This window comes from Strix uralensis, chromosome 8, assembly GCF_047716275.1.
Source record: "Strix uralensis isolate ZFMK-TIS-50842 chromosome 8, bStrUra1, whole genome shotgun sequence".
NCBI classification, from domain to species: domain Eukaryota; kingdom Metazoa; phylum Chordata; class Aves; order Strigiformes; family Strigidae; genus Strix; species Strix uralensis.
This window is the reverse complement of record NC_133979.1, coordinates 34,107,419-34,122,767: the sequence shown is the minus strand read 5'-3', so window position 1 is coordinate 34,122,767 and position 15,349 is coordinate 34,107,419. Positions and strand designations below refer to the sequence as shown.

The 15,349-nt window shown below is 38.9% G+C and overlaps 1 protein-coding gene across 2 annotated transcripts in view; it reads right to left on the bottom strand.

Moving 5' to 3' along the window:
* PLA2G4A (phospholipase A2 group IVA) overlaps positions 1 to 15,349 on the bottom strand; it is an 86,380-nt gene that overhangs the window by 5,571 nt on the left and 65,460 nt on the right. For both annotated transcript variants that reach the window (XM_074877141.1, XM_074877142.1), the window contains exons 12-16: positions 11,971 to 12,108; positions 11,556 to 11,648; positions 8,558 to 8,629; positions 6,610 to 6,852; positions 1,229 to 1,413 (exon numbers count right to left, since the gene is read on the bottom strand). In XM_074877141.1, the coding sequence (XP_074733242.1) occupies positions 1,229 to 1,413; positions 6,610 to 6,852; positions 8,558 to 8,629; positions 11,556 to 11,648; positions 11,971 to 12,108 (731 nt within the window). The remainder of the gene's footprint in view (positions 1 to 1,228; positions 1,414 to 6,609; positions 6,853 to 8,557; positions 8,630 to 11,555; positions 11,649 to 11,970; positions 12,109 to 15,349) is intronic.

Sequence of the window (15,349 nt, the reverse complement as noted above, 5' to 3'; positions counted from 1 at the left end):
AGAGGAGATGGCAGTGCTGTCAGCAAATTTAGCTGGTGGGGAAAACACTTAGTCATGACAAAAAAGAAGACAAATTCTTAAACAAATAGAAAGGAAGAAACAGACTGTGGGATTCAGTCAGTTAAAGAAAAATGAAGGATCTCAGCACTTGTAAGAGCCTTCTCAGTGCTCTATTCTTCCAAGTACTACCCAAGACACCCAGAGATTACAGAATTTACTCCTTTTTACTCTCCTGAAGCTTGTTTTTCTTTGCATTTGACAAGACTGATCTAGAGTTCATTTTGCTACTGCTGTTATTTTCTAATCTTGTTTGGGGGTTTTGTCCCTTGATAGCAAGAGAAAGGAAATAAATATTCTGTTCTAATTGAAATTTGTCTGTAAAGCAACAAAGAATGTCAGTTGTTTCTCAAAGAGCATGTTTTCTTGGTTTCCTTAAAAATTATGTTTAAAAATCAAGTTGGGTTTCAAATAAATATTGCCTCTTTTTTGAGAACCTCACAACAGTTAGTCTCCTAAGTGCTGCTTTTCCTGTCACCTACCAAAATGATCCAACATTAACCCTTTCTGGTCAGTTGGAGCTGTCTGGAGGCGAGGTTGTACAGGCTGTACAGGCTGACAGCTGTGCTTTCCACACCTGCTACAGAAAACAGCCATGTCATTTAATCTGTATTTTTCTGTTGTTGCTTTTCTCTGGCCTGAATGGATTTAGGAATCCTATTTAAACCAGTACTGGGATAAGCCTAGTGAGATGTAAATGAACAGTTAGCCCCACTTCCAAAATGTTACATATTTAGCAATACTGGAGTGACTGGGACGCATTTCTGCAAGGTGATGACAGAAAACAATTCATTTACATGACAGCATCACAGAGGAGGACAGCTGTAGAGAGCTAGAGCACTAGCACATGGTAAATGACTTACTTAATTGTTTAATACTGACATAAAATAAAATTCTGCAATGCAGTGCGAAGGCAAGACTTCCACAAAAACAACAGAGCTACTGCTTCAAACGAATTATATTAGCCTTCTTTGTTGTCTCATGTGAGTCATGTAAACAGGAACTGAGGCAGAGTGCAATATTCTGCCTTGACGTGGAAACAAATTGCTCCGATGCTGTCGATACAGTAGCACTAAGGCCTTCTGGAACCATGAAACGTGCAACCAACCTGACTGGAAGAATACAACTGAGTCAAATTTATGAACACAAAGAAAAGAACGGCCTATCTTACTTTGAAAGGAGGACTGGAATCACTTGGCCTTGCTGAAAAATCAAAAGAGATGATGAGATCAACGCCTCTCTGAGGTCTTAAGATAAGTGGGTATGGCAGGTTAAACGTAAGCCCACTGTCCACTATATGAATCTTTTTGCTCTTCACGTCTAGTGGCTCATATATCCTCTCAAACTCATCAGGATCTGTGCAGAAGAAAAGAAAACAAAACAAAACAGGAACACACGAGTTAAGAACTGAAATTTTGATGGGCTTTCCAGTGTTTCCCAAAGTACTGAAGATTCCACAGAATTTAAAATGTACAATATCCCAGCCAAACATACCATGAATTCATGTGTAACTTTAACTCTCGTCTTAAAACTGGAGAATGAGGTTAAAAAGAACAGAGCTGGAAGGGACCTCAGTAAGTCAAGTACCCAAAGGCCCTGTCTCAAGGCAAAAGTAGAGCTGGCTGGATGCAAATGCCCAAGCTTGACCCTAGCCTTTCACCTTTACCCTGTCATCCCTAACAACCAGTACACAAAGGAAAGTGTTTATGGGACGTTAAGAGGCAGATTCCTGAAGTACATTCCTCCCCCTGCAGTGTCTTACAACCCCTGCCCAAACTTATTCCCCCAGGTTCCCCCCCACTGCCCTGTCCTTCCTAGCTCTTCCTCCCCAAATAACTGAAATTTGCCTGAAAAGCTCTGATGTGGTTCTACTCTTGCATGACACTTGTCTATGTCTGCTTCTGACTCTTAAAATTAGGACTACCAAGTCTTGTTTGTCAGCCTACACTACATCTCATGACCTCATACTCACTACTACACTAGGAACAAAAAGAAATGGTACCCGATATCCGTATCTGAAATTTAAGCATTGGTCAGAATTACATATAAGCCACTTACTGCTATCACTGTCACAGTATGGTATAAAATAGTCTCCTATCTCTAATGCCCAAACTGAGGGCTGAGAAAGATGATGTTTCCCCTTCAACCCCAATATTCACTGCGTGCAACTCCGGAAAAAACAAGCAATTTTTCCTAAGTGTCTTTGCACTTAGCCAAGTCTCCCTGCAGTACTTAAAACTTTTCTCCTGGCAGTCTTTCCTTACTCTAGATCTTAAAAATATTTCCAGTGCATGTTTTGCCTTTTGACTGAAGACCAAAGCTCGTATCTGTAGAGGGCAGTGTAATCTAAGGAATGCTGAATACAATAATATAATTATTTCTTGCTTAATTAAATTTCCTAGCACATATTGGCAATGGAAGTAATCTGAAAAAAAGATATTTTAATGGGAAGAAAATTCATCAAAAATAACTCAAATTCTAGTTCTTAATATTTCAGGATCCATGAGAAAAATTTATTGTTATGAGCAGAAAAAAAAATGTCAGAACAGATATTTTGACTTTTCATTTCTGGTATTATTTATTAGAGAGCACTCTGCTAAGAAATGAGGTACCAGTTTCCTAATATTTGCCTTGATTTCTAAGGGAGAAAACACTTTCAAATCATCACCTATTGCTAAAGGGCTAAGTGTGTTCAGAGGCCTATTTTAGAACCAGATATACTTCATAACCATGAATTGCATAAATGAATGAAAATATATTAGTATTTATCAAATTCGTCACAATTAAAAAAAACATTGGTAAAAAAATACTCTTAATACAGATCCTTTTAGCATAAGTCGGCCAGTTTTGTTTTCCCCTCCTTTTTTAAAGACAACATTTCAAACATAATTTAACCCTTGTTCTCAACAGAATTTCTAAAAATTGCAGAAACATTTTTGTTCATGTTTTGTATGATCTTATTTTACAAAATTTGAATTTGAAAGTCAACAGCGATCCTTTAAACAAGAACATCACCCATACTAATGTTTGATAGGAGTGTTACTGCACACACAAGCTTCCTACTGAAAAGGCACTGAAGAAGAAGACAGTTCCTATTGCTTATAGTCTTCATGACTCGCTCTATAATCGAATTTATCGTAGTAATTTTATGATATTTTAAATGCTAAAACATCATAATGCCATCAATAAATTTATGATGACCAGATAGATTGTTTTTATTAGTCGTGGTCTTCTGTGATTACAGGAGAAATTAAACTCAAATGTTTTTCTTGTTATTATAATTCATTTTAGAAGTACATTTCTAATCTTTGAACTGAGAAGAAAAGTTCCAAAATGCACCTTATGTCGACATTACGGGGTCAGAATTCAAAAAGCAATGAAGCTATTCCAGTGTCATTTTAATGACATGAGTTTAAAGGCAGACTCAGCATGTAATCTGATTTGATTTAGAGAGGCTCTGGAGCCAGAGGCCAGAAGCCAGCACACAATAGCCCAGTGAGACAGGGCAAGCGGGCAGGCTGAACTGTGGGTCAGGACACTGCAGGTGAGCCTGAAGTCGCTCCTGGGAGAGTTGGAACGTACAATGAGCGTCCCTGATGCTAAAAGAAGCATCACCTACTCTATAACCTGCACTGTCATTATTCTGAAGGGCTGGGTAAGAAAGCTTTGCTCTTTTTATACCTTACCACACATGAATCCAGGACAATCATTCTATACACTCTAGCAGCCCTGCTAAGTCAATCCATCGCTATCCACCAAAGAGTATGAAGACTGCATGCAGTATTTGTGCTCGGAGAGCCCGGGACACTAACTTTCAGCCCATGCAGACCACTTTTAGGAAGGATGCATCCATGTTATTAACAGCTTTCAGTCCATCAAACAGCAAACCAGGAGAAGCACAAGATGTTTACGAGTACAGCTCTGTGTGAAACCAGCACAGCATGTCTATCTGATTTGCAGTTATCAGATACACAAACGGATATTAAGAATTGCTTGGAAATAAAAAAGAGAGCACGTTCTACAGACCAAACTTTGTCACAGATGGCAGCCTCAATGGAAGTATGGGAGATGAAAAGGGCATTTGCTACTGACGTGCATCTACTAGAACAGACTTTCCATAAATACTGAAATAAGGAAACAGAGATTATGAGTTATTTTTTCCCTATTGTTATTCACTTGGCATTTTCTCAAGTGATTTTGGTGTGTTGTAACATCAAGGCACAGAAACACAACAACTCTGAGTTCACAATTAAATCATTCAAGGGGTGTAAAGTTTTAAAGCATACTTGAGATCAGTTAAGAAAATGCTCAGCATAAACAGAACCCATAGCAAAGTGAAGCCAAGCATTTGACTTTCAGATCAAGCAGCTGGGATCTCTGCTGTATGCGCTGCAGACCCTAAATTCAGTCCTCAGTAATGACTGTAACATCAGCTTAGGTCTGCCACAGTTCATCCTCTGCAGTGCAACTCAGTGGGTCTACAGAAGGTTTGAGACAACTGGAGATGTGAAGTATTATTTATATCCTTTTTGATTCATTTATTTCTCCTTTGGAGCATCTGGTAATAAAGAGAAAGCAAGTCCTAAAGCAATTCAGACTCCTCTCTGTACTCAAGATGATAGGTAAACTGCTAGGAATAAATATGCAAAGCTTAAATGCATCCAGTGCCTTGGTAATATACAATATTTTAAATTTACACCAAAGTTTCCTCTCTATCTACTCCTCTGGGCTCCTAGGCTCTTACACATATTAGCAAAATTCACAGCATTAAAATGTGGATACACCTATCACACTACCGAATGATTAAATTGTATATTAACTACTAAAATTTCAAGGGTTTTTTAACTATTCTTGACCGTAATATTGCTACTACTCACAGCTGTTAGATTCGAGTTGTTAGTTCAGGTTTATGAGAGTGGGCTTTAGCTAACACTAAAAAAATTGAAGTTATGTCAAACTTTTGCAAGATATTTTACCCAAAGACATTTCAGGCACTTAAAAATAATTGTCTCGGGTACAGGCTCATTCTGCCAAACCAGCATTTTATTTCAACTGAAGATAAAATCCAGGAAGTTGATAGTTGATTCTGAAGATTATCCACATGTCTTAATTATGCAAAATTCTCATCAACTGTCATTTTTTCCAACCATAAATTTACTACCCGCTTTCCTGCCTCTTTTACAACTACTATAAATATTAAGACTACCCAGCTGTAAACACTTCTGAGATGATAAAAATATTTAGAAAGTGGAGTACAGATGGAAATTACCACTCAAAGGGATTTGCTACATTAACAAATACACATTAGAGCGCGTCTGCTCCTTAAGCTTTTAAACGACCTCTGGTATTTACTATTGCATAGTAACCAGCGAGGACAATCTCCTTCCTCTGAATAGAAAACAAGGGCTAAAGTGACTGCCGTTATTACGTGGGGTGGTTGGCAGTGCTGTGCCACTACACAAGAACATGGAAGGAACACCACTTTCAGAGCTTTGTAGTTCCTTGGCTCGACGGATGTCAGTAATAATCCATAATCAGCCAGAAGCGTTACAGTTTGCGTCACAGAAACTGTATGTGGAGACTCCACCAAGTGTGCATCTTCACTGTGATGTAACTTTTTTACTGGGCAATTTGCATCCTTACCTCAGTGCTCTGTTGCCTACTGAGGAAGAAAAAGAAAGTACCAGTGCCAGGAGAATACTAAGAAATTAACTGGCTTTCATTGAGAAGACTGTAATGAACAGTGTCTATAGCAAATCTTCAAAATACTAATCGAATATGATTCCTAATTCTTTGCAGCTACTGTCCCAGACACCACATACTTCATGGAGTGGAGGAAGGCATTGAACTTCTTTTGCAAATTAACGTGTTTCTGAAATTCTTATTTTTCTGCATTCCTGCTTCTTGCTTAAGCCAACAAGAAATGTGGATGCATCTACCCCTCAGTCACACGTGAAATGTGAATGCACCTGACAGATCAGTCACACTGGGAAGAACGTGGTGCCAGCAAAGTAAGGATCTACAAGTAAAGAAGTGTGTTGCCTCCACAGGTTTTTCAGAGGAAGACAAAGACAGCGGAAGAGCTACAAAATTTTTGCAACAGGGAAGCCCTGTAGGAGAACAAGGAAAGGTTTTATTTCTACCAGAAGGTTTAGCACCAATAAAGGAAAAGGAACAACACAGGATACCCTTTGGAGAAGTCCAAGAGAGTAAGAAAGTGGCCGTAATGAAGGACACCATGCACAAAAGCAGCTTGGTCAGCTCTGCCAGCAATTCCTTCAGAACAAAGAGCCACTTCCCCTCCAAAAGGCAGTGAGTGTTCTGCACGCTCTGCCAGGGGACAGGGCACGTAGGCAGCGACAGAAGCCACTGTGCGGTCACCGCACAACCTCTGCTGCTCATCAACACTCACAACTGCCGCTACAGAAACGTTCCCCTGCCTTCAGGTACGTGCTGTTGTAAGCCTCATAGTTCAACGTTACCACACCGAGAATTCGCCGTTTCTGGTTTTACTAATGAATATGCAGCAACAGAGGCTCTCTGGGAACTAACCTGCAACAGCTGCGTCTAGTTCATCTTCCTCCACGGACTCCTGAGTAAGAAGGTCTGCCAGAGGAGAGAGCGGGTAGCAGCTGTTGAGGTTCAACCCCAGCATGAAGTTGTGCACCTTCCCAGCGCGCCCTTCCCTGGTGTTGAAAAGGGCACTATCACCCACCAAAGCCATCAGCATTCGCTGCACCCAGCTTTCTTGGCTGCTGTTCTGATATTCTTGATTTGCCTCAGCATTTTCAGTGCCTGTAGAGGAAAATGAAAATAACCAATGGTGAGGCAGTTAACCTAAAAAGTATAAAACCAAGATTTCTCGGTCTACTAAAATAAAGGACCTATTAAAACAAGAGGAATTGGGTCATAGCCCTCTTTCAAGGAGCCATGGACTGAATGAAGGAGCTTTGCTGCAAGAATTTCAGAGGAATGGAGAGAAACCATCCTCTTAACTTCACAGGCCAGTGAAACTTTCAATCTGCAGTACAGGAGTGCAAATGTGTCCATCAGAAAAATAAAATGGCAATGTTTTAGACGACCTGAGCCAGACTTAATTGGTCTGGATGGAAAGGGCAAAGATGATATGGCTTTATCTGTGCTAGCACCCAGAATGCAAACTCTCCTGGGCTCAGGGGACAGACTTGAGTCACCAAGATCCATACTCCGTGTAGAACTAAATTCACCTGGATGTGTACTGACACCCTTCTTCATCCTTAGGTGATCGCTAGAAACACAGCCTTCATTAAGAAGGCAAAGTCAGTCTGCATAAAAGAGAATAGGAATTCTAAAATATCTGAAAATATCCTTACAGTAAACTGTAGGCTACAATCAATATCTGGTTTTAATTAGCTAAAGAGAACAATGAAATGTCCAGATTTAGATGTCTACAGCTAGATGTTGCAGTAGAAATGACTTGGATTGGCATCACCTTGCATTCGTAAACTGACAAAACTTGACTTTTTAGGGTGTTTTGCATAAGAAGGTAATTCAGGCTCAGGCTTGATACTTTAAATCCAGCACTGAAATGTGCCTCTTTAATCCAGGCGTTAAAGGAGCTGTTTTTTATGTAAGTAGAGAGAAAACAAGCACTGAACACCACGAAGTTTAGATGTCCAACATCTGTACAATAATATTCTACAGAAGTGAGAGGGATTACCAAGCATTTACAAATCACAGATTTGTAGGTTGTCCACTATTGCTACAAACTATGAGAGGAATGTAGTGTTTCGTGCTGGCTATACTGCTTAAACAGGAAATCCACAAATAAACACAAAATGTAGTATCACCCTCCCCCTATTATTTTACACATAAGGGGAAGTGAAGAAGGCATTGTTTAGAATATTGTGCCAGGTACTAGGAATTTCCTAATCAGGTGTCATTTGTAAACGTGCTAGAAGACATCTATGAATGCTGGAAACACAAATTAAACCATTCTCAGGTAAATATTTGGCCAAGGAACCCTTGGAAACAATGGCTAATGTTAGTTTTGCTGGGCTATTAACAATTCAGACATGTCTCTGAGCCCAGCAGCTTGCTGGCAACAAACTTCTGGAGCTTACTGGCTCAGCAAGCCTAATTTTTGGATGTATGTAAAATTGCAGACCTCTGTTGGGCTGATGCCAAGATTGAAGATGTGTGAGAGAATCATTTGATCATCAGCTTGAGCAGGAGGCATGAAGTCAAGCCAAAGCCTCTTGTTCAACATTTCTCTATTTTGTTGTACCAATGGCTCCTTTAAGATCCTTGGGCTAGACATTAGTTTTACCATTAAATCAATTAATGGACCATAGTTTTACCATTGGTATAAATGAGAGCAGAGCTCTCAGTTAAAAGAGACTATTGGTAAAATTAAGGAAAACCGGCTATGGCTAATTACCAGCATCCACAAACTTGACCATGCCACACAAAAGCTGATGAAAAAAGTAAATTATGAAATAAAATATGAGGATTTCCTTACCTTTAGGATGCTGTGATTCATCTTCACTGTCTGAACTGTCATTGCTTACAAGATGCTTTAGCCTAATGTTTTCTGTTGAAAGAAATATAAAATTACTTTAAACTGCTAGGGTTTAATTGTCAGACCAGCTAAGAATTTCAAAACAATTTGAGTCATAAAACTATCATAGTCTTCATAACAGAAAACACAGCTGAAGAGATTCAATCTGCTGTGGACACCTCTATGTTCAGAATCTGCTCAGAATATTTTGGCTTTAGCCTGCAATTTTTGTAAAGCTCCTGCACTAAACAGATTAGCAAAAGGGCTGAGAAAACCAAAGCCAAGATGGTTATGAAAGTTCTGCTGGAGTATGTGTGAAAAATAAAGGCCAACGCAGTCACACAGGTAGAAAACACAACGGTTTTCACCTCATAACATTAAGTGAGAGAAATAAAACCAGAAATAAGTGAACTTCTCTGGCAAAACTCTGCATTTTGTTAGGGTCAACAGCTTTGTTTCCAAACTAACCACAAAGTCATTGTTAACCATTCATTACTATCTCAAGGCATTATTTCAAAGTGAAAATGAATACTGAAAAAGCAACACATTCCACTCCTCAGGTAAGGTTTGTAGTGGAGGTGAATTCACGTGAGAATGCATTACAGGATGACAACACAATTTTTGCTAATTACAGAGGGAAGCCTTTCTTGAAATACAGTTTTATAAGCAGCCTCATCTCAGAAGTTTATACCCTACAGAGTGGAGACAGGAACTGAATCGCAGTGATGCAAACGTATCCAAGAGAAGACTTCTGAAAACTAAACCCCTTTATTCCCTAGTATAAAGTATGCTAGGAATCATCTCTAATTGAAATTTGAAGCCAGTTAAAATAAACTGAATGAGGGTTGTTTCCTAATGAAGTCGAACGTATTATCAACTAATTGTTTTTTCCATTAAAAAATGAAAATAAAATAACATTTACTTTTTCTCACAGAAGGATAATGTAGATGTTGGTCTCTGGTGGCATACCCCTGCTTTGGGCTGTAATTTCCAACAAATGCTGTAATTTCTACCAAATGCAGTATCAAAACAATGGCAATTACACTTAGCACTTTTTGCTTAAGTCTAAATCTAATTTCTATAAGCACGCCTGGATGAAAGAGAAGATTGAAGAGAGAGTCACCACAGTATCAAGTGTAAAAATACACAGTTTTATTACCCTCGGTAATGAATCCTGGATACAGATGACCACCAATGTTGCTTTTTTCCTACAGAGGATTACGTCCTCTTAGACTTATATACAACACTGTAAAAATCCCCACAAAAACAGAAGAGCTTAGTCATCTTGTATTTTTCTTTAAATACTTTTTCTTTGTTATACTCAGTGGGTCCTCAGTCACTACTCAAATACCATCAATGGACAAACACGCACCAAAGACAAACATGTACAAATTCTTGAGAGATGATATAGGAGATAGGTCAAAATAAAAACTAGTGACCAAAAGATGAAGCTAACAAAACCAACAAATGCAATTGTTGGACATCAAATAATTTCTTTAAAGCAACCCCTACGCAAAATTTATTACTGAGTGCTCTAGGTGTGATTTACACACGCTGTGTGCAACACTGGCTCTTCTGATGTCCACTGGCATTTCGCCATTCGCTTTGGTAGTACCAAGGTTTCACTGGAACATCTTCAGCTCTGGTAATAGATTGTGATTCAAGTCACATTAGTATTTTCACATCTAGCCCCCCTTCAAAGCATATTTTTAGAATTGTATGTGAAATGAGCCATGGATGAGAAATAACATTCTGTCTCTCAACATCTTAAAAAGCAGTAAGACAGAATTCTCCACTATCAACAGAGATCCTCCATTAGTAGGTGTCAACACTCATGAGGTGCATCAGAAATATGAACCTGGAGACACAGGTCTCATTTCCATCCATAAATAAGTACATTATCAAACAGCTGAATACCATCTATTAGGAGACAGAGACAGCCAAGGGGCTTGTTTGGGTTTTTTTAAATCAACTCAACCTGCTTTTGCCCTCCACACTCTTCATAAAAATCTGGCTATCTAATACATTTTATTTACTGGTCATATATCTCCTTGTAATGCCATCTTCTGAATAGGAAAAAATGTGTAAAACAACCTCTCTTTATCGACTGCATTCTCAAATAAAACACAACAAAGTCTATACAAACCAAGCTACAACTCTTTCCTTACAGTCATTATGCCATTTGTGCACTAGGAATGAAACCAAAAATCACTGAATTAGTAAGCACAGGATCAGAGACCAGCAGTGGTTAGAATGGAACAAGCTAACAATCCAGAGATGATGAATTTTATTTATCAAGCCCTTGCATAATAGAGTCCAGTGTCAAGAGACTACACAAGTAACTATCAAGTACTTGTCAGCTTCTGATCTCCAAAATCTATCATAAGAACATAAAAAATGGAGTTGGATTCTTTTAACTTCATGAAAATAATTGGATAGAATCACAGAACCACAGAATCACAGACTGGTTTGGGTTGGAAGGGACTTTAAAGATCACCTAGTTCCAACCCCCTGCCATGTGCAGGGACACCTTCCACTAGCCCAGGTTGCCCAAAGCCCCGTCCAACCTGGCCTTGAACACTGCCAGGGAGGGGGCAGCCACAGCTTCTCTGGGCAACCTGTGCCAGGGCCTCACCACCCTCACAGGGAAGAATTTCTTCCCTATATCTAATCTAAATCTACCCTCTGTCAGTTTAAAACTGTTACCCCTTGTCCTGTCACTACACTCCCTGATAAAGAGTCCCTCCCCAGCTTTCCTGTAGCCCCCAGTAAGTACTGGACGGCTGTTATAAAGTCCCCCTGAAGCCTCATCAGCATCTAACAATGTCAGCAGTTAAAGTTACTGGAATTCTACATTGGTAAAATGACTACCAGCAGAGTGCCATCCTTCCACAGAGTGAGAGTGCACTGAATCTTGCTAGTAATTGTTTTGCATAGTAGAATTATTTACTAATATTACCTAATTCTTCTTCCATGGTGGGTCCTTTATTCTGAGAATTTGAGACGCCGAGCACTCTGTTAAATAATATAGAAAATGCACTGCCCCAGACACCTGAAAGGGAAAAAGTAAACAATGAATGGAGGCTGGTGGAAGAGAAAAAAAAAAAAAAAATTGCAATATTTAAGCAGTTGCTTGCTCTCTGAAGACACCTCTGATTTTGGAACATGCTAAGTCATAAGCTCAAATGTACATACCAGAAACAAAAAACCAGGGAATGTCAATCCATGTCTGTGAAATCTTTCAAATGGATGTCTTCCAACAAACTGAGAACTCTACCTCTTGTCTCACACTCTGTGATTGCATTTAAAAGTCCTTTGTCCAAGAACTACTGAAATTAGTTTTATTTTAAAGTCTCTTTCTGTCATACACTCACCCATCAAGAAATGCAAGGGATTTTCACTATACTTCTTCACCACTGTCCCCATAAAAAATTTGCTTCCAAACAAATCAGGAGACATAAAAGTGCCATACTTTGCCATACCAATCTCATATGGACTGAATTCCACCCAGTCTGCAAAATAAGAAACAAAATTGTGCTCAGTTAACAATCTCAACCTGAATAGAAACAGCAAAGGAAAACACCTAAACAAATGAAACCTCTGTCTAAGCAAAGAAATTTGAGTTAAATGGGAAGCTAAATAACCAACAGGAATACCTCTTAGGTTGTGCAAAAGTCAAAACTTTGATTTCAAATGAAGGACAGTCTAAAGGCTCAGCAGAGAAGGAATTCTCATTCTCATTTTCTCTTATCACAACAAACTCTGGTGAAAAAATATGAGGTTGTAAAAACAGAAGTATAAAAGAATGAGAAAAACAAAATGACATCTGGTTTTCATCTCATGCTTCACATGAAATGCAACGTGGGTCTAAGTTACAAGTTTCTTTTCTTTCACTGTGATCCTGCCAAAAATGCGGAGGGCAGTGACACAGGCGGCAGAAAAATTATTTAATATCAAAAAAGTTGTGAAATATTCTAGGAGAGGCATTTGGATTCATCAAAATCTAAAGTTTCTGGTGAAATCCAATATGACAAGGCAATGCTGAGAGGCAGCTGAGAAACTTACTAATAACAAACAATGCCAAACATATTTTCAAAAGTACATGCCATTTTATCGAATAGCGAGCTCAATTAAAATACAGAATAAAATGTTCAAATGTATTTTCTGATCTTAGCAGAAAATTTTAGAAGTGATTTACATTCTATGATGTATGCCTTTTTTGAAAATGGATTTTAGCTGATTTTGAAATATCTTCTTTGATACCAGTGGAGCTGCTTACATCAGAGAATTCATTACAAAAAGGAAGCAATAACAAACAAAAAATACCCTACATTTTTAGTATTTCACCCATTCATCTGGTTTATCTTCCATATTTTCTGTAGTGATCGATTTGACTGCTTCTATAAACAAACTAGAAATAATTCTGGAATAGAAAGGCAAACGAAACAGCTTTGAAAGATCCCCACAAGTCACAGAATGCCATCCACTCCTCAAGATATTCAGTGTTTCTGTTGAAATGTTAACAATAAGGTTAAACACTTGTCCTGAACAGTAAAGATTTAATCACGACTGCTGAGAGTTTCATTTCATGGGGCAATGCTTATCTATGCTAAGTCAAATATAACATCCTATTTTCCAAATAAACCACCCACAAATCTCCACATTTATTGGAGCAGTAGGAAATTCCTTTGAAGACCCAGTCCAGGAATTTAATGGTATTTCCCTTCAGATATATAAACAGGAATTGGCAGATGTGCATTCAGAACCACGTTGACAGCACGATTGAATTTAGAATTTGAATTAATTTAATCTGTGATAGGCCGCTTTCATTCTGTATTTGCACTGAAGAAGATGATTCTGCAAATCACATATCCTGTTTAGGGAAATAAGATTTCTGCCTTAAAATTAAAGGGCTTCAGCATTAGCTTCTGCCATTCCAGAAGCTCCTTGAGACAGTGGCCATTTAAATGAGCAGGACTTGAATGTTCAAAGAGACAAGAACTCTGTATCGAGAGAAACACATAGTGTTTATATCCCAGTAAACCAGGCTTGACTCTTGGCTGTGGCTTAATCCAAAATGTACTAAAGTCAAGCCTCTCAGCTGTGTTCAGTGCATTCTGGATGTGGCCCTGATGTAAGTTAGATCATAACTCTACACTGCCTCATACCAGCTGAAGATGCAACAGATTTTTCCTGTTCTCAGGAGGGAAGACAAAGAGGTAAAATTTTGCCAACATTAAGCATTTTTCAGATTCAGGATTGGGCATATATATGCATGGACTGTACTCACACACTAACACCACATTCACTTGCAGCCTTGCTGCGCCCGGGCAGATCCAAAGCCCATACCCAATCCAGCACGTGTGATGAGATGGCTCACCCAGCACCGGCTGCAGGATCCCTCTGAAACCCGGAGCCCCTGAGCCGAGGGCTATGCATCCATACCTCAAGGCACCCCTGCTTCCCAAATGAATTCTGCAGCACTTCACACACTCATGCTCTCGCAGATACAAGTTTACTATAACGGCTTTCAAGAGCAAAACCCCAAAATCCAAATTCTGACCGGTCTGGCGCTGTAGCAGCAGCAAAGCTGGTGAACGAGACTGTTGGGGGATGGAAGCATGCAACACCAAAGCCAAACATTATATTCCACTCCCCCCTTTAATACTGGATATCAGGATCTTCAGATAATTTCTTATCATTAAAGAAGCTACAGCAATGGAGGGGGGGCGGGGGGAAGCAGCTCTCTTTAACTAAATCACTGTAATTATGTTCAGTTAAAATGATTACTGCAGTTTTGGGTATGGCCGGCGCCACCTGGGTCAGAAATGCTATTGGTAGGGAAAACATGCAGAGCCTGGGGCATGAAAGCTATTAGCAGCTGCATGAAATCTTGCACCATCACTCCCGGAAGGTATGTTATCTGATATAATTAATGCATTTCAACTTGAAACAACATGAAAGATCTCACCCTTCATCTATAATCTCATAAATAAGAAAGTGTAAATATCTCTGTTCAAAATTTACTACATATTTCACATCAAGAATTGCTGTTCAGTTCCAAAAGGAGAAAAAAAAGCTTACAATACAAACGACCAAGATCTAGCATCCTATACAATGATATAGATGATAGCCCCAAAAAAGCAAAACCAAGATCCACTGGCAGAGGCAATACCTTTTTTAGACCTGTTGGTAAGGCTAGAGAAATTAGGCCAGTCTTCACGTGCTTCTGGTCTTGCTTAGAGAAGGCCATTATTAACTAAAGGTAATTTTGTTTTTAAAACAGTAAATAAGTAACCCAAATAAAAATTCTCAGAAAACAGAAGCTCATCAAAAAACAAAGTACTTTTGTTTTCAAACAAAAGGTTTCAGTTTCCTAAGGAGGAAAGTAGACGTTCTCCCATGAAAAAATTAACCTAATTTACAACCTCATTTTCATCTACGAACAAAGTTTTGACAGCAACTTTTCCAAATAATCTTTTTAGAAAATGTGGATACAATGTCTGACATTATAAGCCTTGGACAAGTTACTTGGTGTTTCCCTTCTCAGTCTGATATATAAATATCCTTTACGTTTACATATCCTTTACATTTACATATCCTTCTCATGATACAGCATCTAGCACAGTTGGATGCACTCTCAATTGAGGCTACTAGATGATATTAAAACCTATGGGATAAATAAAACCAAAATCCCCTTTTGTGTAACCAACAGTACTTTACACTGTGCAAGAAGTAGAAAAGAGGTAGTAT